Genomic DNA, 27,499 nt, shown 5'->3' with positions numbered 1-27,499 from the left:
TTAACTCACGTTTGAAAGCAAAGTGATCTCGCGAGATCAAGCGGTTGCGGCTAGTGAACACGTTAGCACAGCTGGTTTATTGTACCATCCCGGAGGTCCCCTTTTTGACGCAACGCAAAGGGATCGAAACGTAAATGCAAGAAACAGTGGGACAGAAAACGATGTAGACGCTTGCGAGACGTACTTCTTCTTACCCGTGTATTGATGTTGCGTTTGCTGATATGTTCAAAATTAATGTGTTTTCAACACCGCGCCCACCATATTCGTTTTTAATTGTGAGCTAGCTAAGTTAGCCGACGTATACTGTGGAGCGTAGTGTCAAATTCAGCTTTCAGTTTAACTTAAATAGCAGAGAACAACCAGTGTGGATGCGTCATTTTTATTTTCGTTTAATGTGTATCTAAAATTACTACAGTACGTGTTATTTGAAACGCTGGCTTGCTCACGGGTATCGGGTACAGTTTTCCCTGTCCACAGTCTTAACAAGTTAGCTGGTAACCCAAGTCAAGTCTACTCATCATGACAGGTGAGACGATACGCGCCGTGCGAAAAGATCACAACAGACCAGTGAAAAATGACGATATAATGGACACGTACGATGAGACTTCTAACGGGACTATCCCTAACGGTACGAGTAACCATTTCAAATCCAACAAGGCTTTTCAGAAATCATTAAAGCCTTCTGTACTGCAGCAACAGCAGCTTAATGCAAACAATATAAACGGCAGCGCATCAGTTGGCACAATTGTCAGCGACAAAAACAAGAATCCAATTATCTTAACGAACGAGGATTTGGAGTTCCCGGTTCACGAGTGCGTGTTCAAAGGAGACGTGAGAAGGCTCTCCTCCCTCATCAGGACCCATAGCATCTCCAAAAAAGATGTACATGGTAAGTAGACGTTACATGCTTGTTAAGGGGCAATTTGTTTTGATGAATACAACACCGTCTATTGACTCAAATAATAGACATTTTTATATTTGTATTCAGAACATGTGTGACCTGTTGCCTTTGCAGGTAATACACCCCTCCACCTTGCTGTGATGCTGGGCCACAAAGGTGACGTTAATACAGTTTTTAATTCTTATTAGCTCTATGGTGTTCTGCTTTATATAGATTGAGTTCATCAAAAGTCCTTGACATGCTGAGTCTTCCACTCTTCATGTTTTATCTTACCTCAGTAACACACTGCTTTACCAGTCAACTGTCATCCAAAATGATCAATGATATGCTCGCCTGCTAGGATTTTTGAGACCATTTAGAATATGTGGATGCATACATAGCTCTTGAGTTACTGGCGAACACACTGAGTCCTCATCAGTATTAATTTCATGTGCTTTTTCATGTGCTTTTTGGTATTCTCAACATTGAATATCAATAGGACTAGGTCTAGTCAGCTTGTTTTTGTTTCTTTGGTTACCTTGTCCACCGACTTTGTTTGCGGTGTGCGAAAATTGTATAGATCATGTGACCGTCTCTCCCTCCAGAAATTATCCTGAAAAGACCCAAAAAAGAATTCTCGCTGCTTCTTAAAATAACAATCTATGTAATTTAACAGTAGTGAAATAAAAAGATCTGTTGACTGCTATTCAGCAATCTTTCTTATTTAGCCTAAACAATCAAGCATTCAATTAACAATAAAAATCTATACCATTTGAAAAATTTAAATATCAGTCACAGGGTGAAGATAAATTAAAATCAATGATAATGTAGATTTGAATGTGGTAGCATTGTCCCTAATATTTATGTCTGTACTACAGAATGTGCCCTTCTACTTCTTGCCCACAATGCGCCAGTAAAGGTAAAGAATGCACAAGGATGGAGCCCCCTTGCAGAAGCCATCAGCTATGGTGACCGGCAAATGAGTAAGTTGTGAAATCATATCTCTTATTCCTGCTGCTGAGTCGCTTCCTGATGATCACACTGTCTTGTGAAACGCTGATAAAATCCCATGTTTGTACACCTAGATTTTGTGCGACACTTTTGACTAATCCCAAGTTGTATGATGTCAGCTGAAGTGACTATATGTTGTATCTGTGGGTCAGACAATCTGTTATCCTAGAGGGGTGAATGAAAATGTTAGATCAGTTCCTTACTAATCATTGCTACACTGCTATTGATGATGTTTAATCGTAAAAACGACATTGAGCAATTTTCAATTTTGATAAATCAGTTGTCAAGGGGTCTAAATGCCTAGGGTATGAATCAGTCTTTCAAAAAGATCAACGGCCATCTGAATGTCAGCTGTGTTCAAAAGACAACAGTGGAGTGAGGATTTTATCAGAGCAGTTGTCACCCAGATGAGTTGGAACATGGCCTGAATGATGGCTTAGTGCTGGAAAGCCCTGAGCTCACTGCCAGGTTGCTATCCTGCTTATGGACACCACAACCTTTAGATATGACATTCTATGTATCAAGAATTAAACCACAGATGAAAGCGCCAGCTAATGGGCTTTCTATGCTTTTAACTGTTCTTTCTTGTCTGGCTGTAGTACTAATTACAATGGTGGCCAAAAAATGAGCCCATTGTCGATAATAGGACTGTCCATTAAATACGAAATAATGCCTCAGATTTTAAGGCTAAGCTGGCTTAAGTTAGTTGCCAGTATTTTGGTTTGAAAAAATCCATCCTGTGTCACCCTTTGAGCCAGACAGGAAGAGTAATGATGAATACCCCTCAACTCTGTTAATATGCATCTCCACACTAAGTGCCCGGTGTGGCAGGTTGGCTTGGGACCAGTACCAGGAGTGTTGCTTTTTGAAGGTCACATAACTCATTAGAATAAATTGAGGGCAGGAAGGAATGGGTTCCACTGCTGTTGTGCTTAGTTTTCACCTCTCAGTGTAACATATGCATAACTGAATCAGCAGCTTGCTCAGTCTATCATAATCATGAATGAACAATGTTGAAGCTGCTCAAGTTCAAGTGTCGAGTCAGCGCTTCACAGATCTGTCTGCTATTCTCTGCTTTTCAAGACGGACAGAAGACACAGTTGCTATCACTAAAATGTCAGTATGCTTGTACAGCTATCCATCTGGCATGAATATGTGGGGTGTGTGCATGTGTGTGTGTGTGTGTGCGTGCGTGCGTGGGTATGTGACAGAATGAGTGAGTGTAAGTGCAAGTGGACATACAAATACAAGACTGAGACAAACACTGCATTAAAAGCAAATGTTTGTGCCTCCATTTGAACCAGAAACCTTATTACGAACCAAAAAGCCAACCAAAATACATTAGCTTCTGTTATTTCTCTCAGTGCAAGCATTATCCGACACTTCAGAGATTAAGTGACAGACTGACTGCTGATGCCATTAATATTTTTAAGAGCCCAACCAAGTTGTATTTTTGGAACTGGTATGGATATCAACATATAGAAATTAGAAATTCCCAATAAGAAGTTGTCACACTAGATTCAATTTCAAACCAGGATCCTGTCAATTAGTCTTTCACAAGTTGCACCAGACTAAAATGTAACAATAGAAAGGTATTGGAGACATATATAATTTGGAAATGTTAAACATGTAGATTTTTGAACATCTGAGGCTGAATTTAAGAAATCTTAGTTATAAAAGCCATTCATGCCATGGTGTATAGATGTATGCATTTGTACTACATTCTAATTATTTACCACAACACATCTCAAATCTAAAACAAAACCACAGTCAGCTGTCCTCAGTGCTCCTGTCTGAGCTGGTCTGGAATGTTTATGCAGACAATCTGTAGTCTGCAACTACGGATAAATGTCAGGTTGTATTAATAAATGTAGTACTAAAGCAATTTTATGAACATTTCCGATGACTTTAATGCACAACAGTCTGTTTTTTTTTGCAATAGGTATCCTCTATAAGTAAAGTTTTTTTTTCCTTTGCAGTCACAGCAATACTGCGGAAACTAAAGCAACAGTCCAGGGAGAGTGTAGAGGACAAGAGGCCAAAATTACTGAAAGCTCTTCGAGAGGTGAGGATCACACAGGCTTCGGTTTCTAAGGGCCCAGTAAATTGTCAAAATAAAGCCTGCTACTATCATCCCGGTGCATTTAGTGCTTATCCCACCATTATATTTTGAAAAGCTCTCAGTGACTAATTTACATAAGAGCTTATACAAGATTATTGCTGTTGTTGTTAAATGTTTACAACCTTACTGATCCAAAAACTATCTTTTTTTTTTTCATTAGCTAGGTGACTTTTATCTGGAGCTTCATTGGGATTTTCAAAGCTGGGGTGAGTTTTAATACATAAAATGAACAACAAAATTATCACAGAAAATGTATTGACAGTGTAGGATAATTGTTTGTCTGTGTTGTTGTTGGTTTTCAACAGTTGCTTTTTCCGAAAGCTGATTTATATTAATCAGTGTCTCCTGTCTTCTTTTGTCAATACAAATAATGCTCATCACGCATCGTAAGGTACTATTAATCTTTTCTTCCCCGTAGTGCCTCTGTTGTCGAGAATGCTGCCATCAGATGCCTGTAAAATCTACAAGCAAGGCAGCAACATTAGGTAAGAGTCACATTGAAAAAAAGGCTTTTTTTACTGCTCCACCTGTGAGAGTGTGAGTTTCAAAGTGTTTGAAGCTAATCGGCTTTCATATCCAGGTCATTGTCTTCTTTTAGAAGAAAAAAGAAAGAAAGTAGGGCTCAGCTGTCTTCATGCACTATCCACTCTCCTATCTCGATTTAGACTTGACACTACTCTCATCGAATTCAAAGACATGAAATATCAGCGTGGAGACCTTAGCTTCATTTTCAATGGCGATGCTGCACCCTCACAGTCCTTTGTGGTCCTGGACAATGAAGCAAAAGTATACCAAAGAATACATCATGAGGTGGGTCTGAGTTATACTTGTCTGTCAAACCAGCTGTTAAATCCAAAAAGCAAGACATAACTCATTGTTCTTTCTTCCTTCAAGGAGTCGGAAATGGAGACAGAGGAAGAGGTGGACATTTTGATGAGTAGTGATGTTTATTCCGCAACCTTGTCTACGAAGTCCATCACATTCTCCCGCAGTCAGATCGGCTGGGTCTTCAGAGAGGATAAAACCGTAAGCTGCATTGGTTCACCAATTTGTAAACAGAAAACACTCATGGCTCTTCTTTCTGTGCTAAAAAACTAGAAATCAAATAAAATTTACAAATAAAATGTCAGTTCAAAGTCAGATATTAATGTTAGTTTTTTTTAATAACTTGCAGACTAAGCAGGGGAAGAGCATATCTGCCTTTGGTTACAAATATCAGAAGTAAAATTCATGTCTATGTCTGTAGAGGTTCTCAGTCATCCATGTCATGGATAATTCTCGATGAAATATTTTTGTGTGAGTTGGACTAGAATTTATTCCCTTGATGACATTTCACCAAGAAGCCTCTTACTACTAAAAGATTTTGTCAAGAACAAAATTCATGTTGCTAATTGGGAGAAGCCATGACATCAAGATGGATTTAGGAACACCATTAGAAGGATATTAGTGATTGATAATGCTAAAATAGTAATATGCTTTCTTGGGGGGGGCGGGGTAAAGGAGAAGGTTGGAAACTTCTTGGCAGACTTCTATGCAGTGAATGGTCTGGTGCTGGAGTCACGGAAACGGCGAGAGCACCTGAGTGAAGAGGACATACTGAGAAACAAAGCCATCATGGAAAGCTTGAGCAAGGGAGGCAGCATCAGTGAACACAACTTTGAGGTGAGCTGGGAGGCTCCCGGTCTTGCTATACTGGTTGTAAATTGCACTGCTGCTTTTGTTTTGTCAGCATATACGTAACCTCCGTTTCCTGTCCCCAGCCTGTGAGGAGGCAGTCCCTCTCAGCTCCGAGTCCGAACACCATTTCTTGGGAAGAGTATATCACCGCAGAGCATGGAAAGTGAGTACAGGAATTTATTCAAAGCAATAGGAAGAAATACTCAGTAAATGCTGAATCCTGTATTCACCAAGGCATATTAAAAAGGTACATGTTTGTTTAGTGGTGTCGCCCCTTTGCCCCTGCAGGCCACCTCACCTTGGGAGGGAGCTAGTGTGCAAGGAAAGTAAGAAGAACTTTAAAGCCACAGTCGCCATGAGCCAGGATTTCCCTCTTGGGATTGAGTCGTAAGTACAGCCCTTTCTTCTTTGGTTACTTAACCTCTCCGCTCAGGTCAATCTGCAGTGAAGTCACCTCAATACATGAAGAGTATGAATGATTGGTCCTCTTTCTCTTGTCCATAACACAGTCGTAACATGTCCTCTTTCAATTGTGATCAGTTTTTCGCCTTGAGGTTTTAGAAGACTCTTGTAATTCTGGTTTATACAGAAAACTGTCGTGACCACATTTAGAAAAATTATAGGATACTGTAAGTACTGGCACCTGCAACCCCTGGTGTGGATAAATAACAAAATAAAACAGTCCCTGGGCTGTGGATGCATGGCATCAGTTGTTTTTCAATTGAAAAAAATAACTTTAAATTATTCAATCCATATTAAATTGATGCAAAATGTATCATTTGTTGGATTGAAATGTTGATGGTAAGTTTTAAAATGACCTTACATGATTGATGTGCCTGCCAGAATAATTGAGAACTTCCTCCTTAAGGTGTTCTTAATAATCTGAACTGAGAAATGTTTTTTTTTGCACATTGTTGCCTGGAATAGGACCTAGGAAAGAGTTTTTAAAAGTGAAGAGGTGCATTAAGATGGTGAGGGTTAGATGAATGATCCAGACCACTGGTGAAGCTAAATCCAATAAAAACATCTTTTTAATTCAGAAAAACCTTCAGTGCCATTTTGCAAGTATTAACTAATATATCAGAGATTAAGAGTTTTCTCTGAGATCTTTAGGTAGTTTTTTTTTAGATTTAGGTTTTTGATTGAGTTACTTTTTTTAAAAGGTAATGCATTTCCAGACTACGCCTATTAATTCCAGTAATTTCGAGAATAAAAATCGTGGAACTATTGAGTACTTGCAAAGTAACCAAAAGCTGTGAATAATAGTCAAAAACAAAAATCAGTGATAGAAAATAGCAGAAGGGCGGCAATCTTACATTTCTAAAATGTAATATAACGAAGCCCATTGCACAAATTTACAATTAAATGATACCTGAAATATTTCAGCTTATTCGCAAGTGCTGATGTTGTTTTTACAGTGTCTTATTGTGTTGTTTTTGCCAAATGGGATAAAAGTTATTTCCAATATATAGGTATTTGATAATTCTGTCATTTAATTACATACTGTAATTGGCTGTGTTTAGTTTAGCGAGACTCAAATATAGATTTTGGTATTGTTGTAAGACTCACAGGCTTTTGGTAGTTAGTTTGGAAGTTAGTTTGAATTTTATCTTTCACTATTTAGATCAATAGATACATAAACACAATAATTTTAACAATCGCAGACAGTGTACAAAATCATGGGCTTAAAAAAAGCTATTCTTTCCTCACCCCAAAGCTCAGATCAGTCATTCTTTTTTTTTTCGAATTACTTTTTGCTCCTCCGCAGATTTTGCATGGTTGTTAGAAATCGACGTGAAATGTTGCCAGACGAAAGGTGAAAAATCCGTCTTCTGCCCGCAGGTTACTGAATGTGTTGGAAGTGGTTGCCCCGTTCAAGCACTTCAACAAGCTCAGAGAGTTTGTTCAGATGAAACTTCCGCCTGGCTTTCCTGTCAAACTCGGTACGTGAATACATCCTACTACTTGAGTCCCGCTTAGTTGAACAACTGCAGAATAACACCTTGTCTTTCTTTTCCTCCAACAGACATCCCTGTCTTTCCCACCATCACTGCGACAGTCACCTTTCAAGAATTTCACTATGATGAATTTGAAGAGTCTATTTTCATCATTCCTGCTGAGTACAAAGAAGATCCAAGTCGCTTTCCAGACCTCTGACATGTCTAAGCATAAGACGAAACACGATACACCCATTGTTTTTCGGGAAGGCGAGAAGCTGAAATGAAAAATCTTGTATCTTCGTTGAAAAATTTAAAAGGGAACTGTTCTTGTTGCCCAGTTATTCAATTCTTGACGGACCCAAAGCAATTAAATGAAAGCAGATGTTTGGGTGCACCATTCTGAGTATCCTCACATATTCCTGTGAATTTATATATCTCATTGTTCTTACTGTTCACCAACAGTTATATTTGCTGCTCCATGCTGCTGTTTTCTCCTGTGAAAGCTCTCAGAAAACAGCCTGGACTCCTCCTTTCAAAGGACTGATGTGCTTTGTTCTTGAAACTGCACTGACACTGGCATCTGTAAATACTTTGTCTCAACTACAGTTCATAACAAAAGAAAAATCCACAAATATAGCTATATCTTCAAACTGAGCTTGATATTAATTTATAAATTATGTATTAGAATATATATATATATATATATATATATACACACACATGCACATACACTCATGGAGTTACACTGTGTAGCAATACATTTCCTCCAAGAATGTTTTAACCAGCTGGGAGAAAGTTTAGCCTAAAACACACATTCTTCACAGTTTGATATCCAAGCCTTTTCCCAGTGCCGGATGCAACCTCCTGTATTTTCAGGTTAGCTCATGTTACCTCTTGGCTGTCTCAGTTTGTCCTGCTAAACTGAAATGTATGTTTAGTCTGAGTGAATTATAGTGTATTAAGGATTATTGTATGTATGTTTTGAGTGTGAGAGAACCCAGATGGGCTATCAGGTAAAATGTTCATAGTTTATTACTGCACTAATATTCAGTATATTTAAGGCATGCTATGGCTTTGTTGGCCTTTTGGATCACATGCATCTCAGCTCTATGCCCTGAACATTTGTTAGATTACCTGCAGACATGTTTGATATTTAGATTTAAGAAAGATCTTAAGAGCGGAACACTTTGAAACACCTTTTAGTGCTCATAAAATCTCCTTAATATGTGTATAATTTCTTTCTCCTTTTTTTTAACCAAGGAGAGTAAAATAAGCTGTGAAGTTGATATTGCTAAATATCACAAAACTGTCCAAAGGGCAAACAGCCTAACTGGTTGAGTTTTCTCTTGCTTCAGCTAATGTACTCCAACCATACCTACTTCACATCCCTTTAAATAAAGCACCAGCATCATGTTCCAATTGTTTTTGTGTAATTCAAATTCTTTCTACAATATATTCATTGCCCATGTTATGAGACACAATTGTATAAGAAGTACTAGAATTCTTCAAGTAAAAACAGTCTCCTAATGTTTGTTTTAAAAGGTTTACAATGTCCATGTTTCATACAACCATGCAGCAAAACAGGAAATGTTTAACTTTACAACAGGGCCTGGGTAGTACAGTAATATTTTCTGCACAAAAAAGGTAGGCATGGTTTGAAACAAGACCAAATTGTGTTGACAGAATAAAAGGGATAGATCTCAGTTTAATTTTGCAATTTTTCTAGCATTAAGACATTTTATAATGTAGCTTTTGTTTCTGTCCAACCTTTCCTTAGTTTGAATAACCTACGAATTAGAAATTAACTACCAATCAAAAAACTCCTTAAAATGTATGTTCCCATCACTTATAGCAATGATGGTGGTTGAGATGCTTTGCTGCATTGTTCAAACATGTTGATCAATTCATAGACAACTACTTTGTTGTACCAAAAAGGTTTTATTTTATAAAAGAAATCCTTGATAAAATGAACACTCTCAAATAACAAGGGGGTAACTGATCAAAGGCCTGAGCAACTCATCACAATACAACCAAATGTAAAAAGACAGTATGCCAAGAAGTGACAGACCTGACGACACACGCTGTCTACTTCCAGTTTCAATTGATTACACTTGTAGAGGCAAGGAACAAACATACTTTCCCACAATGTGACAAAAAAAGAAATACAATGCAATTAGGAAAGATCTACACAGACGTGTCTTGACTACCCTGTGTGGAAAGATAGCAAATGACGAAGACTGAGGAAAAAAAAATATCCAAAACATATCAAAGCACACTTCACATTTTTTTGAAATAGCCTGGTAGACAAATTGGATCATGAGCACAACAAAAACTGGGGCAGAAATTTGGACAGACTTCTTTGAAACAAAAAGCAGGACGGTGCGCTCAGTCACTGACATCCATGTCCTCTTCGTGATGGTCGTCAGCACCATTTACTTTGGCCTGCTTAGAGGGTCGCGCGTTGCCGTTACCTTCATGAGACTGAGGGGACAAAGCCGAGTCATCAGAATCTTTTCTGTCCTTCTCACTGTCGTAGCCTTGTTCCTCTTCATCGTAATCCCTGGTGATCTGTGACAAGGATGCAGTGGTGCAACATTTTAAACAGCGCAGAGATCACCGGCCAGCTTCACATCAGACTCCTCAAAGCCCAGGGCAGGGCTCAAACTGCAGTAAACAAAGTGGGGCATTAACTGCATAAAATGCCAACCTTTACATCTCCTTTCTCTCCGTCTGATTTCCTGTCCCGCTCCCGCTCCCGTTCCCGTTCCCGCTCCCGTTCTTTATCCTTACTGCGCTTTTTCTTGCTGCTTGATCGTTCCCGTTCATCACGGCCACGCTCTTTGTCACTTCTGCGCTCCCTGTCCCTTTCTTTGTCTCTTTTCTTCTCTTTCTTGTGTCTATGCAGGGTACAAAGGGGAAAAAAATGACTTCATTTTCTGAAAGCAAAAGTCTACTTTTCAAACATTTCATGTGCCGCAAAAATTACACCTCAACAAACTGACCTTCGAGGTGAAGGAGTCCTGGAGCTTCTTCTTTTAGGAGACTTTTTGGGTGATCTGGTGTTACTGCGACTTCTCCTACGTCTCCTGTGTGCCACAAAATAAGATTATACTTCAGCCTGAAAAGGGAAAGAGGGTACACATTTAAGTTACACCTGAGCACAAGACCCCAGTAGCTGTACTTACCGGCTCATGCTGCGCGACCGCCGAGCTGTACTGTAGCTTTTGGGGGGGGTTTTTGATCTTTTTCTCCCAGTGTCGTCTTTTTTCCTTTCTCTGTGAATGAATTCTATGTTTAGGATTTCTCAAACAAGGTACCATTCTATAATGCAGATTTGATGGCAAGCTCACCTGGATCTAGTCCTAGATCGCCTGTTTCGGTCTCTCGAATCGGTCCTCCTCCTACGTGGGCTTTTGGAGCGCCTCCTACTTCTAGAGGCCGATCGCCTCCTTGATCTGCTTCTCCTGAAATAAATCATTAAGGCAAATTTTTCTTCTTGACAAACAAAAAAGGGTCCATTTAAATATTTTCATTAATCATAACCTGTGTCTGGAGCGTGATCTGGACCGTCTTCTTCTTGATCTGGACCGAGTACGAGAACGTTTTTTCTTGCTCTCCTTGTCTACAGAGGGAGAAAAAAATAATTTTTTAGAAGTTTCACTTTGGAACATATGACCTTACATGCCAAAGCTGTATACGACAGTGCAAAAAGAAAAGAGAAGTTGCAAACTGCATGTTTAGAAACTTACTTCCGGGTTCTATAGCAGCAGATATGAGTGACTGGGCCTCTCTGACTCGCTTCATGGCTTCTTCCATTTCTTTATTAGCTGCGTCAGCCTTCAGGCCGGCACTGAGGTTTAAGCCAGCAGCCAAGGGATTCAGTCTGAAAGAGAAAAAAATAATAATTGGACTGTCAATATTAAAAAATATAAATTTCTTTATCAGAAACTAAACTTTATTTTCATTTTCAGGATAATCTGTTTTATGCTCACTTACTTTGGATCCGTCATGAGCTTCAACAGCTGATCGGCTGCCTGTGAGTATACAAGGTATGCTTTATTCTACATACTTGAATTAGCACCAACACATAATTTAATCAAACACTACTCCATCTATTGAGTTATAGATGCAACAATTATCAGTGGAGGGAGGACTATGTTATATGCCACAATTTGTACACAAAGGGAAATCTGGGCACCATTTTGCACTGCTGGAGTTATGCTTGTGTTTTTTTTTTTTTTACAAGTATAGGTGATTTTTGAATCCATCTCTACTATTTATTATGCCAGGTGAGATTTGGATGGATGACAGAATGCTGTATGTATCACAGACGCTGTGCATAATATGGGTTTGAAAATGCCAATATTAGGTGGTCTGCAGGGATAAAACACCCAACTCAAATCACTGATCAGTTGAGGGGAAATGTCACCTGGGGATTCATGTTGGGACCCGGAAATCCAAATGCAGCCATGGCGTCCATGTTAAGACCACCGAAGGGGTTCGCGCCAATCTATGCAAACAGAGAACATATGCCTGTTACGATGCTTCTCCCTTATCACTTCCGTTACTCAAATAAACAAACAGGTATACACAACAAGTATAATGAATGATGCCCGAAGTGCTATGGGTAACCCCATAGCACGCTAGCAAGCTGAGTTGCTTGATGGAGGACCAAAATTTACTTATAGCTCGAATGAATGTATGTTGGAGCCTCCCGGCAAAAGAATTTCCTTCGGGAATGATAAACTTCTATTCAATTCAATTTGAGCCCGACTTTTTCCAAACCCCAGTTCTTGCCTCGGCAACTGCCAAAGTTGCATCCCTCCAAAATGTTGTTTAAATATATAAATGTTGTTTTGCATAAATAAGAATTTATAAATGTTTAAATATATAAATGTTGTTTAAATATATAATGAATTGAGGTTCTTAATTATATGTAATAATTATTACATATGATAATAATTAAAACCCTACAATAATTTACATTTATTATATGGTTGATATAATAACCATATAATGATTGAAACCAACAGAAGAGGAAACGGGATTTCTAACTTAATCTGATAAAAACAGTAAGTGTAAAAAGTTATGTGCTTCCCACTTGCTCTTCACTGTAATCCCCTAATCCCATTGTAAAATATATATATATTACATAGTAAGGACGCTAAACAGCTGGTCTTACAGGTGGATTGGGGATGGGATTGGGAGTTGGGAGAAGGCCTCCTCCAGGCAGAATTCCTGCAACAGCATTTGCTGGCGCCAACAGTGACAAAGCTTTAGCCTCATCTGGGATAGAACCTAGAGGAAAATAAACAGGCATTAGGAGTCATCAAAAAAAAATACAACACGTTCTTTCAAAAGAAAAAAATCTGCACACTGAAAATTAGATTCAGATTGGTTACCTTGAGGACCTCCCTTATTTCAAAATAATCACTGCAGTGACATAACTGTTGCTGGAATAAATCACACTACGCCAATGAACACTGCCAAGAATATATCACCTGAATGTGTTTTCTAAGTCATGAACCAAACGCTAGCAAGCCAGGCTGCTTCTCCAATTGGGTGTGCCCTCAATTTTCATATAGACGTTTACTGAAACACGTTGCCGGCTTCGCTACTAAAAGCACAGAGAAAAATCGAGATACACACAACAAAGAGAAATTAAGGGATTTGTCAAAAACTCAGTGTTTACTTACCAAAAACACACAGTTGGAAAAAGTTAATCACAATAGCAGATTCAAAGTTGGTAGTGTGTCTCTTGTACATCATTAATCCAGTGTCCTTACCTGTCACTGCATCAATTAATCAAAATCACACATAGAATGAGTGGTTTCATTCATCTTTACCAACAGTGTCAATTCAAAAAAATGTATTATCTTCTCAAATTGCAATATACCTGGGATTTTTTTTCACAGAAATAATTGTTAATTTTTTTGTAGAATATCAAAAAACCACCTCTTAGTCATACAGTAGTACTGCAGCCAACAAAACAAGGCGATACCAGAATTGGACACATCAAAGACAACATATAAAAAAAAAAATTAACAACAAAGAGAGAAACTGCTGGAGGAGACAAAACAGTTGGATGATATTTCAGCGACGCCTGGTTTACAGGGCTGGCTGAGCCAGGAAAAAGAACTGTAAAACACAACAACAAAAGAAAACCACCGTTAAAGATTATATTGTACCAACAGTGTGTCATGTCGGGAGGTTATCTTGGACAACATAAGATGTATGACAATAGGATCCCCTTATTCTTCCCCCAAAGTAATTTTAAGTTTTCCCAGGCAAACATACAACATGCATGAGTGTTTGTGCATTTAACACATTTGAATTTGATGAGACAAGTGATATTTTATTTATATCTTATTCTTAGCTAATGCTGTTAGATGACCAAAACCATGTCCCTCATATTGGTATCTGTAAGTGATTTCCAACATTTGACTCCTCAATATTTTAACAAACATTACCCAAAACATTATCATATTTACATTTGTTGACGATGAACTTCAGTCTTTGTAGTGAAAAAAAAAACTGTGCTCTAGTATTTACTGATGAGAGCAGACTGAAATTATCATATTAATTGTTTTAGCCAAAAATCTACAACTATAGGTCATTGGTGGTTTTGGTCTCTGAGGGAAAAAAACATGGTGCCTGTCCCTGAGAAACAACAGCCATTCAGAGTGTTAAATAACAGTTTCCAAAATAGTGCTGGATGAACATTATTACAAATTATGAGTGCAACATGTCATTAGCTGAACTCAACCATGAACCCAAGATAAAGAAAAAATAAGGAAAAACAAGACAAGAGAGAAGGGGACATGAAAGAGAGGGATGGGGCTTGAATGTGTCCTGGTCTTTGCAAATGTCTACAATCCTCTGTTGGCAGGCAGAGGACCACTTTCAGCCATCAACGATGGGGCTGCTTTTGCCTTCTTTGCTACAAAAACCACACACGCACATACTCACACGCGTGCGCACACACACACACACACACACGCAACACACATACACAAATAACAGAGAAAAGTTTAACAGAGGATAGTCCAATATGGGAAAAAAAAGTGTTAATAACATTTCACCTCAGTACTCTGGTCTGAAGTGCCCAGAGTCTTGGAATGTTCAACATTCAAATAGTCTGTAAAGCAGATTTTTGTTCATCACTCTAATTACAAAAAAAAAAAAACGACTGTTTAAAGTAAGGACCCCCAGCCTAAAGCTAGACTTTCCCCCCTTATTACTGAAATTTAATATAGCGGGATAATCACACTGCAAAATTATAGTACCTTTAAAACTATACTAATGCTTTGAAATAACTCATCTGCTTTCCATACTTCCACTGTGAAATGCTGGCAATGGCAGAGAGAGGAAAAGAGTGAGCAAAACTCACATAATTCACTAACGTGGAATGCTCTTTGCAATACACACATAACCAGATAAAATCTCTTCAACCCTTTTACACAGAGTTTTGCCATTTAATCAACAGGGTCGTACATGGAGACAATTGGGAGACAAACCTTCAGCAAACGGAACTACGATCAATGCTCTGTCCACAAATACAGTGTTTGTCAGATGTTGAGACACTCCAACAGATTCGGGTTCCTGGAACTTCACAAAGCACACCCGCGATGTCACTGGCATAGGAGAGTCACTGGAAAGAACACAAAAAGGTTTGATTAAATATTGAGATTTTTAATGTTTTTCTTAATCTTGTGCAACAGGAATCTAATAGGACCAAATCTTGTTGTAAAAGCATTATAAAAGATCTACATAGTCATAACAACCTGAAACACTGTTCTCCTTTGTTCAACCATAATTCAAGCCTCCATCTGGCCTATGCCATGAGTGTGGCAAAACTGAAGCCCACAAAGCTTTCATACCATAGCAACACTGCACAAAATGATTTTTTTAAGAGAATCAGAAAATCATAAAGTGAGATTACCAGAATAAATTACAATGAGCAGTAAATTACACACTTGAGCAAATCTGACAAACATGTTCTGATTCCATTTCCAACGAAGCAGAATTAGTGAACGATCATTGATCTTCTAACCGAGACATTTTTTTAGACGAATAACGACTTCTTCTTTACAACTTGGGACACATGTAGGGTATTCTTTCCACCGTAGCAAACTTCAACACCGTTTCATTTTCTGCGTACGCATGGAAGCTAAACCATAGCTCGACACACACGTTTCACAACAGATAACGGTCGAATAATGTATCAATCAAACAATCAGCTTCACTATGGGTTTTATTGCGTTATCCACTGTAATATACGAAACGTCACAGAAGGCGATGCTTAGTGTGTGTGTGTGTGTGTATGTGTGTGTGTGTGTGTGGGGGGGGCACCGTATTGAAAGGGAGAGGCGGGTGGACCGTGACGTCATAGTAAGAACGCACTAGGGACGCTCAACGATATAATGGCGGAAGACCAAGTTAACGTTAAAAACGGCATTAAAATTGAATGCCCAGAATACTTTACAATTACATGGCGCTTCAGGCTTGCCTTGGTATTATGTGAAACACATTTCGGGTTTCTGGGATCAGTTACAAGCATCGCTGAAATCATCTTTTTTCAATCGTACAAGTTAGCATAAATAGCGAATAGAACTTGAGGCCTAGCGTCACGCTTCCGTCGCACTTAAGCAGAAAAACCAAACCACGCGGTATGGTGGCCAATGCCTTTTTCCGTAGATGAAGTTGCAAAAAGGTAGTAACGACAACTACAATTCTGAAACTCACTCCGGTGGAAATAGCTTCAATTCTTCGATCGTTCCCAGAAATCCAAAAAGAGTCCTCATCTGCTCCGATGTTGTGCTTGGCGACACATTCGTCACCTGGACGACCTTCGTGGTATAACTCATGTTTTCAACCAAACCAAACCGAAGAAATACTTTTAAGTTAACCGCCTTTTTTTTCTAAGAGTTGTTTGCTGGATATTTAATCTGCTTATTTTGGGAGTAATTAGCTGGCTGGATGCTAACTAACGGCTACAGCCGACTACAGCCTCAACGCCATCTTGGTAAATCCCCCAAAGTTGTGCGCATGCGTGTGGGTCTTTACTCTTCTTCTTTTGATTTCAATTCCCGATCATTTGAAGCACTATTGCCATCAAGCGGTCAAATGTATTCTCCTCGTCTTAGCCATCGTTTTTGTACCTACTGAATGATATTTAAAAGTCAATATCCAGTGACAGTTGTTGGGAGGTTTTCCAAGTCAATGTATTAAATCCGGTTGTATTTTGACATCAAGAATGAACGTTTGTATTTTTTGTGAAAGACCTTTGTTTTTTTTTTTGGCCAAAACCAAACATGCAAATCAACGATAATAACCAGATCATACCGGATCGGTCGAGGAATGGCTAACAACGACCACCATTGGTGACCTACGCTGTAGGTCATCGGAAGCAGAGAGAGAAGAGGAAAGGAAAGAGGCTGGAACTGAAAACAGGGACTTTGAATTTCGGGACTATGACAGAAAATGGTAGAGAGTTAGTCGACATGTTGCAGTGAAGGAAGGTGGATATACTGTGTGTCCAGGAGACCAGGTGGAAAGATTGTAAGGCTAGAAGCTTAGGAGCATGCTTTAAGTTGTACTATCATAGTACTGACAAGAAGAGAAATGGAGTAGGAGTTATCTTGAGGAAGGAGTTTGTTAGGAATGTTCTGGAGGAGAATGAAAAGAATGTCAGATAGACTTATGAGTCTGAAACTGGAAATCGAAGGTGTGATGCTCAATGTTGTTTGTGACTATGCCCCGCAGGTGGGATGTGAATTAGAAGAGAAGTTCTGGAACAAATTAGATGGAGTGATGCAGAATATCCCCAGATATGAGAGAGTGGTAATTGGTGCAAACTTCAATGGGCATTTTGGTGAAGGCAATAGAGGGGATGAAGAAGTGGTGGGCAGATTTGATATACAGGATACGAACACAGAGACAGATGGTGGTAGATTCTGAAAAGAGGATGGAAATGGCTGGAACATAGGGTGACTTATAAGAGCGGAGTTAGAAGCACGCAGGTAGATTACATCTTGTATGGACAAATTAACCTGAAAGAGAACAGTGACTGCAAAGTAGTTGTAGTCGAGAGTGCAGCCAGATAGCATAAGATTGTGGTTTGTAAGATTGCTCTGGGGACAAGGAAGATCAAAAGGACAAAGACAGAGAAGAGGACAAAGATGTGGAAGCTGAAAAGGGAGGAGTGTTGTATGGTTTTCAGGGAGGAGTTGAGAAAAAGAAGAAAAAGCATATGACAGGATGCCAAGAGAGGAGGTCTGGTATTGTATGAGGAAGTCTGGAGCGGCAGAGAAGTATGTTAGACATTGTTATCTGTAGTGAGAGCAGAAAACAGGTAGAAGAAAATCTTGAGAGGTGGAGGAATGGTCTGGAAAGGAGAAGAATGAAAGTTAGTCACAGCAAGACAGAGTATATGTGTGTGAATGAGAGGAACTCAGGTGGAACAGTGAGACTGCAGGGAGTGGAGTTTAAGAAGTTGGAGGATTTCAGGAACTTGGGGTCAACAGTCCAGAGCAATGGAGATTGTGGAAAAGAGGTGAAGAGACGGGTTCAGGGAGGTTGGAATGGGTGGAGAAAAGTGTCAGGAGTACTATGTGACTGAAGACTATCGGCCAGAATGAAAGGAAAGGTGAACAAGACAGTGATGATGTATGGTCTAGAAACAGTTACAATGACAAAAAGACAGGAGGCAGAACTAGAGGTTGCAGAGATGAAGATGTTGAGGTTCTCTTTGGGAGTGACGAAGATGGATAGGAGCAGGAATGGGTCTATCAGAGGAACAGCCCATGTTTAGAGAGAAGGTCAGAGAAGCCAGACTGAGATGGTTAGGTCGTGTGCAAAGGAGGGAAAGTGAGTATATTGGTAGACGGATGCTGGAATTGGAGCTGCCAGGCAGGAGGTCTTGAGGAAGACCAAAGAGAAGATTTATGGACGTAGTGAGAGAGGATATGAAGGCTGTTGGTGTGAGAGGAGGATACAGAGAATAGGGTTAGGTGGAGAAAGTTGATTCTCTGTAGCGACCCCTGAAGGGAAAAGCCGAAAGAAGAAGAATTTGTTGTTAAAGACCTTGTCAGACCATTCAATTTCACAGTTTTTCTATTGTTATATATTTGCAGCCATCAGAAGTTACAATTACAGAAGAGAACAATCTATTAAATTAGGTTTGTGTCTCCTAGATTTATTCTGTTCAAAGCATTACTGTCACTCCAAGCCTTCCATCTCCAGCCTCTTGAATCTGAGATAAAACCATTCCTTCATTGCTGTAAAGTTTTTCCTTTGCTGTGCAGTTTGTTGTGCAGGCAATCCACAACTTGACTTGCCCCGATGCCTGTTAAACCGTACCTTATTTCTGAATGTAAAATACAGTGTAATTTGTTTAACTGAATGCTGCTACACATGTTCTAAAAGATACAGCCTTTGGGTGAACTGCTCTCTAAGCATCAGCCTGAAATCTGCGGCGTTTCTATTTACATAGAATCCGAATCCTGATACTTCATTCAGTGTGTTACTTTGCAGTTTAATACAGAAAAAACAGTTTGTGGAGTTTGAGAGAACAACATGACCTGGTCAGGTATACTATGAACTGGAATCTAAATGAATGCAGCAGTCCTCGTCAACCTACACAATGGGTTTAACGCGACTGATCTTTTTTTGTAATGTCTCATCTGGCTTAACAAATGCCCCATTTGGCATGCAAATTTGGAGCATATCACAGCGTGACACACTAAACCCACTGACCCCTGGTCCCCACAGCTCTTTAGTGAAAACCTACATATGGTCTGACATGCTCCTGGGTATGGAATGTTTGCTGTCTGTTGGCTTATCTTTGTGTTTTGCATTGACTAGAATCACAAGAACAGGTTAAATGTTCTCTATGTAGTTTGATCTATCCATCTAATTATCTGTGTTTTTTATTAGCTTATTTCATTAACATAGGCAAGCCATCCAGGGTCCAAGCGATAAAGAAATGTTACTGTTTTACATATTAGGTATACAGTATATTGGTTGAATCATACCATCTAGATGATGTTTTACACGGTTGGTGGACTTAACATAAAAAATGTAAAGAGGCCAATTTTTGAAATGTTCCATCCCTGTCCAAAGCTGATGTGAACAATTTACTATATAATACATTCAAGTGTTATCAGCAAACTTCCCTGCTCTTCTCGTTATGTCTCGTCATGTCCTTTAACTGGGGTTGGAGTTCTCTCAGTTGCCATGGAAACTGATCTATTCGATGGGTTAGGTGGACATGTGGATCAGGAGAAAGATGTCATCATTTCCATGACAACCAAACAAACTCCAACCGCTGATTACGGCGAGGTCATGCAGATGTCCTTGAATATTGATTACTTTGTCAGCTTTTGCTTTCAAGGGTCAAGAATCAATTAAAAGGTCAAAAATAAATGTGTATGAAGAGCAACTGTGTTCACTTGTCCCTATTTCTTCCATACCTCATCCCCATATCTTCTTCTATATCTCCACATTTTCTTAATAACTAAGCAATCTCCTTCCACAGGTGGACACTGTTGTTGCACTTTGAGATAGCGTTATTCCAAGGCTTTCAAATCGAATCAAAAGGGGATTCTAGTGTGTTCGATTGCTTCATTTTAGACTGTCAGATACATACTTTGGGTTCCGTTAAAATAGAAATCGACCAATGAATGGCTGTGCACCAACTTATTGCATGCCCTCACCCTCGTTTTGTTTGGAAGAGAGAGCAGTTTCTTTGTCAAACAATCAGTTATTTGACAATCAGACAAATATAGCCAATCACAAGACTTGATGCTTGTGACATAGCAGCTACTAGTTAAAGTCTCAGTGTTCTTTTTCCCAGGAAAAACAATAAAGCATTTGTCTCCTGGCTACGTTGAAAATAATCCTTACACCTGGATTAAAGTTGTACGGACACAAGTAAATTAAAGCATTTTCTTTTCAGACCAAAGAGGATCTGGCAATATTTCATCCAGGAAGCACTGAGGAATGTCATTGTATATTCGACTAAGAATAGCATTTGCGGTACACTGTTGTTGTTGTTCTACGATAAATGTTATTTCAATGTTTTGTTGTTGTTTTATAGTATTGTGTCCTATTTGTAGCATATTTATAAATGGAATACATTGTAATTTATGGGGTTGGTGGGTGGGGGTACAGATTTGTATGAAATAGCTGAAACATTTGTAGCCATAAATGGTAACAGTTGTTTTATATTGAAGTCACTTTTTTTCTAAATCCATAAGCAGCTCCATAGCTTGTGCATGAAGTCCCATATATTGCGCCAATTCTGTGACTACACTATGTGTGCATGAGTCAGCATAAGTATAATTTAAAGAACAAAGACTAAACAATCGATGCAATTGAAATAAACTAATCTTGTGCACTGTTGCAACACGGTTTCTGGCTCTTTGCAATAAATATTTTCTGAATTAATCCGGTTTCAGCGGGGTGGCCATTGAGTCATCCAGCTGAGGATATTGGCACAATGGGATTCTTGTTCACGGTACAACCTGATTGGTCAGAAGAATGTTCACAACAAAGATTGCAATGACTCTGAGGGGGACAAGTTGAATAAATACCCCAAATCTTGAAGGAGATATCGGTCTTCTACTTCAGACTTCGCAAGTTTGCATTGTGTGTGAACACATCAAAGCGGAATCATGGTTAGCAGGTGAGAAATATGATCAAATATTTCAAATAGTGACAGTAGGTATCATGTAGTATAATTAACTAAATGTTCAGCTAATTTTCATTTTTTGTTTGTGATTAAAACCTCATGCTGACCTTTTTGATCACGAAATGCACGACCACCTTCTATCCATTAATTTAAATTGGACCAGTTGTTTAATTTGAAGATGAATTTCACAGTGTGACTCATTGTTGTGCAATCATGTTTGGTACTGCTGTTTAACTGGGAGCAGATTCGAACACCCAGCTGGTGGCTATAAGAAGATTTTTGAGACATGTGAGGAGCTTGCTGAGCCTCTTCCAGCAACAGTCACAGGTTTGTTGGCAACTTTCAGACAGAAATGCATTGCGAATGAGGGATTCTTTGATGTAAAGCCTCCTGAGACGTACTCAGGCAAAAGGAAAACACGACTGGGCATCTGAATGTGTCCTTAGAATCGCACACTGTATTTGATATGCAGTCTTTGGCACATGTATAATGTTATTACTGTTTTCCAGGCAGAATTCCTGGATTTCTGAGAGGCAGTCTTCTGCGTTTGGGTCCTGGGCTTTTTGAGGTTGGAGATGAGCCTTTCTATCACCTCTTTGATGGACAGGCTCTCATGCACAAATTTGACTTCAAGAATGGACAGGTCACTTACTATCGAAAGTAAGATATTATGCAAACAACCAGTGTTGAGTTATATTTTGATTCCTGAATATTAGTCTCTCTAAAATAATTATATTTTTATGTTGGCTTCCATTTTGCACAAAAACCAGTTTGCAGAGACTCATTCTTTTTTTGAAATATGTAATATGTCACAGTGAGTCTCTTTTATATAAAACATTTTTTTGGACATTTTTTGGTCCTGCAATAAAATAACATTTCTAGCAAGCCAATGTGGAACACAGTGCACGCTCCTTGTTTTTACATTGCTTAATGAACATCATAGATAAGCACAAAGTCAAGAGGCACAGCCAGAGAAATTTCAAATTTTCTGTTAGAAATGTTTGGTTTTAAAGGCTAAAGAATGCCTTCGCTCCTCTTTTAAGGTTTGTCCGAACAGATGCTTATGTTCGTGCCATCACAGAAAAGCGGGTGGTGATCACAGAGTTTGGCACATTTGCCTATCCTGATCCCTGCAAAAACATCTTCTCCAGGTTTTTCTCATCTACACATCCCTCCATTACCCCACCTTAACCTTTCTGCCATTTCTTCTACTCCCTCCCTTACATTGCTCAACAAGTTCATTATTCCTGTTCAGGCTTTACATTTCAGTTGCTTAAGTTACAAACCTTTTTTTTTCTCTATGCAGGTTTTTTTCATATTTCAAGGGTGTGGAGGTCACAGACAACTGCCTGGTGAATGTCTATCCTGTGGGGGAAGACTTTTATGCGGTGACTGAAACCAACTATATCACTAAAGTGAACACTGAGACCCTTGAGACACTGAAGAAGGTACAAAACTACAATTAGACAAAACATTTATGGTGGTTCATCATTTCTGACTTTGACTCGAAATGTTGATTTTCTACGTAGGTTGATATGTGCAACTACATCAACATTAATGGAGTGACTGCCCACCCCCATATTGAGAGAGATGGTACTGTGTATAACATAGGAAACTGCATGGGGAAAGGAGCAACACTGGCCTACAACATTGTCAGGATCCCACCAACACAGAAAGGTTGTCATCGGGGCTGGATTTTCCAGCACAAACACACACACATTCACACACACACACACATAGCCGTAGCTGTCCTTTGACCTTGTCTTCATTTCCCATCAAAATAACCTCATCTGCACTTTTATTGACTTAAGCTTCAAACTCATGTAACAAAAAGTATTCTCTAAAACCAAAGGTTCTTTTCACAACTTTGCATAAAGTCTCTTTGGCTGATCCTTTGGGCTCAATTTTTATTGTAAGGATTTCAGGCTATCTGCTTTCATGATTCAGCGTATTTACACTTTTGTTGCCATGGTTACGCTCCAATTTTTTTTTTCTTTAACCAACAGAGTTATTGTTAGTGATCACTGGCAATTCTAAAATGGCTGATACAGAGAATGAAAAATGGCAAATAAACCAGAGGATGGAAACTGGTCTCCTTTAAGTCTAATAAATTTGTAAAAATTAATATCACAGATATTGAGCCTTACACATGCCTTGAGGTGTTTTGATACATAATTATAGTTTTTTGCCAGTTGTAATACACTGCCTGGGGTTAGCCAAGCTAAAATAATGTATGAAGTTATTTTCTTGATAAAATAAATTGAATTTTTACTCTCTGAAAAGCCATTTAGGTGGATTTGACAAAAAACATCTAAAAGACAAGATTGTTTCCATTACATGAAATAAACATAAAAATAAGTGAAAACATTTTTAAGACCGTTAACTGTTTCTTTCATTGATGAGATGAAGAAGTAAGTGAGATACAGGTATCTGGATCTCAATTAAACAAAATAATGTCAAGAGTCAATCCTTAGTGTCTACATTGTTTTAGGTGCTGCCTCAAATGTATAGATTAATTTTGTTCTTTAATTTTTTGAATACAGGTTGATCAAGTACCAGACATCATACAATACTTTTTCTACCTTTTATTAGACAAGTCGGATCCCATTGAGAAGTCCAAGGTGGTGGTGCAGTTCCCAAGTGCCGAGAGGTTCAAGCCCTCCTATGTGCACAGGTTTGTGCGAATGTGTGTGTGTGTGTGCATGTCTGTTTTTCCTGTTTGTCTGCATTGTAACAGTTGTGACAAAAATCAAATAGAGCCCACTGAAAAGAAAGTATGCTTCTTTGTCCTCATCTGTTCCAGTTTCGGCATGTCAGATAACTACTTTGTCTTTGTTGAGACCCCTGTGAAAATCAACCTGCTGAAATTTCTGAGCGCTTGGAGCATCCGAGGGTCCAACTACATGGACTGTTTTGAGTCCAATGAGAGCCAAGGAGTAAGAAATAAACATAATTTTCACGCTTACATCTGCTCACGAGATCAATCTCAATGTTATTGTTTTCTTATATGCTACAGACCTTGTTCCACATTGCCAGGAAGAGTCCAGGGGAGTACATTGACCACAAGTTCAAAGGGGCGCCCATTGGCATGTTTCACCACATTAACACCTATGAGGACCAAGGCTTTATTGTGGTTGACCTGTGTGGTTGGAAGGGGTAACTAAATTAGTGACTATGACTTCATACTCATGATAACCCGAACGGATTTGTTAATTATTTCCTTTGGTCTTTCAATTCTTACAGCTTTGAATTTGTTTACAACTACCTGTGGCTCGCCAATCTCAGAGCCAACTGGGAGGAGGTGAAGAAGGCGGCCATGATGGCGCCCCAACCAGAAGTTCGCAGATATGTTATTCCGCTGGACATCCACAAGGTAAATCCCTTACTCTGTCTATTTAAGATGTTGTGATCTATCATGAATCTAATTGTCTTTTTCTCATTTTTTTATTGGATACATAATGAAGCAGAGGAAGAAGTTAAACAGCTACCCAAAAATGTATACAATCAATTACAAATAAAATTAATGGAATCCCGGAATATGTATAAAAAAGTTTAAACGAGTAAGGAAGAAAGAAGCTGATAATAATGCAAATCATCTAATAATTTCAAGATCAACAGCCATTTTGTGGAATATTGCCTGGTGCATTGTGAAGTCCTTTTAGAATTAATGACACTACATGTTTATTGTATGTATCAAAAGCATATTTCATATAATGATAGAATGAGTCGTAGCTATGAATGAGGGCCACCATCCGCTATGATTTACCTGAGAAGTCTGTTTTTTTCCCTCACCAAAATAATGTTGTTTTTTTTTTCATGGGAAAAAAATCAAGTGACACCCTGTTTGAAATTCCTGACATGGTCATATGACCTGCTCCAGTGGGACACATGAACCCACAGAAGAACAGAGACAAGTCTTGGACTTGCTCTCACAGCAAAGTGAGGAGACCTCAGTATCTGGTCTGTTCCTCGCATCTCATGTTTCTTGGTTTTGTCTCACCTTGAACGTGACAGGAGGAGCAGGGGAAGAACCTGGTCAGCCTGCCATACACCACTGCCACAGCGGTGATGCATGCGGATGGGACCATCTGGCTGGAGCCCGAGGTGCTGTTCTCTGGACCACGCCAGGGTACCCACTCAAGTTTACTCAACCATGTTATATATACTTACTAAGGGTTGCTGGATTCACCATTATACAATGTGCTGCTCTGTAGCGTTTGAATTCCCGCAGATCAACTACGAGAGGTATGGAGGAAAGAATTACACATACGCCTATGGCCTGGGTCTCAACCATTTCATACCAGACAGAGTACGTTATCAAAGTACTTCTAATGGTTACTGGCAAAAAATGTCAGAAAGCGGCCCTTTTAATCAATTTATATTTGTCCTCTATAGATCTGCAAGCTGAATGTGAAAACTAAGGAGACCTGGGTTTGGCAAGAGCCAGACTCCTACCCCTCAGAGCCGCTGTTCGTTCAGACACCTGATGGGATTGATGAAGATGATGGTATGTCTTCACATTAAAATACTGATATCTATGCTTTAAAATGCTGCAAACGAATATAAATGGATTTATAAAGATATTAAATGTCCTAATTTTTCATTATCTTTTAACAATAAAAAATAAATACAGGCCAATTACCTTGTGTAAACCTATAGGATTTTTTTTTCTGGTGAAAGTAATATCTTGTTGATCTTTAAAGAGACTCAAGTAAGCAACCAATTCATTCACGACATTTCATCATAATTTCAAAAGCCAATGGTTGAAATTGCAGAAAAAAAAAGATTTGTAACTCAATCAAATTAAGTTGAGGGGAAAAATAATGTATACGATTATAATGGACAGCTAAAATGTCAGCAGTTTAATTAATTTTTTAATGATCTTTTTCCAATAATGGTAATAGATATTACAGAATATTATCAGATTACCTCAGTTACCAGATTTAGCATGACCAACGCAACTATCAGAATAAGATGCCAACATTTATGGTTTTTCGGGATCAATTTTTACCATCTTAAACCCTTCATCAATGTCATAAAGAGTCCTATAAGTAGAATGGTTGCTGTCCACAGGTGTGTTACTGACCATTGTAGTGGCTCCGGGTTCCCAGAGACCAGGATACCTCCTCATCCTCAACGCCAAGGATCTGTCTGAGATCGCCAGAGCAGAAGTAGAGTGCACCATTCCTGTCACCTTCCATGGCATGTACAAACCATGATGATGCACTGCTCTGGGTGAAAACAGTAGTAAACCAGTTCAGACTGAAAATCACACTGGGGAATAATAATAACTAAAATATTTCCTTTTTCTCAAGAAAAAGTTTCAAGTGACAAAATGATTCCAAACTGATGTGGGCTGTTAAACAAAATGAAAATATGAATTTATATGCCTAAATTCTATTCTCTAAACTCTCAATGCCAGTCGTAGGTTTAACACAAGTAACGATACATTTGTTCAAGTGTTAAATTTCATTGTTGGAAAAATGAGCATTTGAAATAAAATTGCTTTTTGAACTTTACTCTGTTTATTTGTTGCTTACTAGTTAGCAGGGTGGTTAACTATATAAAGACATCTTTGTGTGGGACAGAAGCCCCAGACGCTGGACATACAACAAAACATTTATCTCTACATTTGGCAGAAGACATGTTTTGAATATGTGAAAATGTCAACGTCCTACAAGATTTGTCCTGCGTTCTCATGAAAGTTGACATCACAGAGAAATCAATCCAATTAGGAAAAGAAATCCATCTAGATTCTTGGAATATTTGCAGAGATTCAAATCGTTGCCACACAAAATCTCATTATAGCAGCATTGAACAGATGAACTTTTTCTATGCCTGTCATTACCATGGTGCTCAGTGTTGTCTGCATCTGATCTGCAAAGTTAAGGCATGCAGATCTTGCAGCAGAGAAAAGCTGATTAACTGGGTCAGGGCTTAATCAGGAGAAAGGGCATGTACCAACCAAATAATGCCCTAAGACAGATGTGTGGAGATATTTAGAGGGCTTTGTTTATGTCCAGAGAGAATTCCTCTAGTGGACAGGGACAGTCAAAGACAAACTCAGATTTTTAAACTCAGATCTGCTCACTGTGATTTCATCATCTGCTAATGCAACGCAACACTAACATGGTTTGGACTTAATTGCTACATCATTCGTTGGAAGAACACTGATT

The 27,499-nt window shown here is 38.9% G+C and overlaps 3 protein-coding genes across 7 annotated transcripts; 2 read left to right on the top strand and 1 right to left on the bottom strand.

Annotated features, from left to right (window-relative positions):
- The first annotated feature begins 27 nt into the window (after window positions 1-27).
- LOC147218946 (ankyrin repeat domain-containing protein 13C-like) lies at window positions 28-8,349 on the top strand. Its single transcript, XM_086172879.1, has 13 exons — window positions 28-889; window positions 1,016-1,057; window positions 1,759-1,863; window positions 3,871-3,956; window positions 4,174-4,219; window positions 4,432-4,498; window positions 4,679-4,823; window positions 4,908-5,039; window positions 5,514-5,675; window positions 5,774-5,853; window positions 5,979-6,077; window positions 7,533-7,633; window positions 7,717-8,349. The coding sequence occupies exons 1-13, from the start codon at window positions 520-522 to the stop codon at window positions 7,845-7,847; spliced, it is 1,566 nt and encodes a 521-aa protein (XP_086029005.1). The 5' UTR covers window positions 28-519; the 3' UTR covers window positions 7,848-8,349.
- A 1,199-nt stretch (window positions 8,350-9,548) lies between these two features.
- LOC147218945 (serine/arginine-rich splicing factor 11-like) lies at window positions 9,549-16,680 on the bottom strand. Of its 5 annotated transcripts, none has more exons than XM_086171965.1 (12): window positions 16,376-16,680; window positions 15,148-15,281; window positions 12,813-12,928; window positions 12,060-12,140; window positions 11,627-11,664; window positions 11,380-11,513; window positions 11,174-11,252; window positions 10,981-11,094; window positions 10,816-10,905; window positions 10,633-10,716; window positions 10,338-10,527; window positions 9,549-10,198 (listed from the first exon to the last, which is right to left on the bottom strand). In XM_086171965.1, exons 1-12 carry the CDS (start codon window positions 16,495-16,497, stop codon window positions 10,016-10,018), a joined length of 1,365 nt encoding a protein of 454 aa, XP_086028091.1. In that variant the 5' UTR covers window positions 16,498-16,680; the 3' UTR covers window positions 9,549-10,015. The 5 variants fall into 5 exon arrangements, with proteins under 5 accessions (XP_086028091.1, XP_086028092.1, XP_086028093.1 ...); XM_086171966.1 differs by having other exon boundaries at window positions 10,981-11,085; window positions 16,376-16,676; XM_086171968.1 differs by having other exon boundaries at window positions 10,031-10,198; window positions 10,421-10,527.
- A 4,497-nt stretch (window positions 16,681-21,177) lies between these two features.
- Window positions 21,178-26,842, top strand: LOC147218944 (retinoid isomerohydrolase). Its single transcript, XM_086171963.1, has 14 exons — window positions 21,178-21,317; window positions 21,568-21,650; window positions 21,833-21,983; window positions 22,367-22,474; window positions 22,630-22,771; window positions 22,853-23,000; window positions 23,916-23,997; window positions 24,127-24,259; window positions 24,340-24,479; window positions 24,567-24,696; window positions 25,338-25,452; window positions 25,538-25,632; window positions 25,719-25,830; window positions 26,397-26,842. Exons 1-14 carry the CDS (start codon window positions 21,307-21,309, stop codon window positions 26,540-26,542), a joined length of 1,596 nt encoding a protein of 531 aa, XP_086028089.1. The 5' UTR covers window positions 21,178-21,306; the 3' UTR covers window positions 26,543-26,842.
- The last annotated feature ends 657 nt before the right edge of the window (window positions 26,843-27,499 follow it).

This window comes from Fistularia commersonii, chromosome 25, assembly GCF_037954325.1.
Source record: "Fistularia commersonii isolate RoL2024-O1a breed Wild chromosome 25, RoL_Fcom_v1.0, whole genome shotgun sequence".
In the NCBI taxonomy this organism is placed as follows: domain Eukaryota; kingdom Metazoa; phylum Chordata; class Actinopteri; order Syngnathiformes; family Fistulariidae; genus Fistularia; species Fistularia commersonii.
This window is presented reverse-complemented; position numbering and strand designations above follow the sequence as displayed.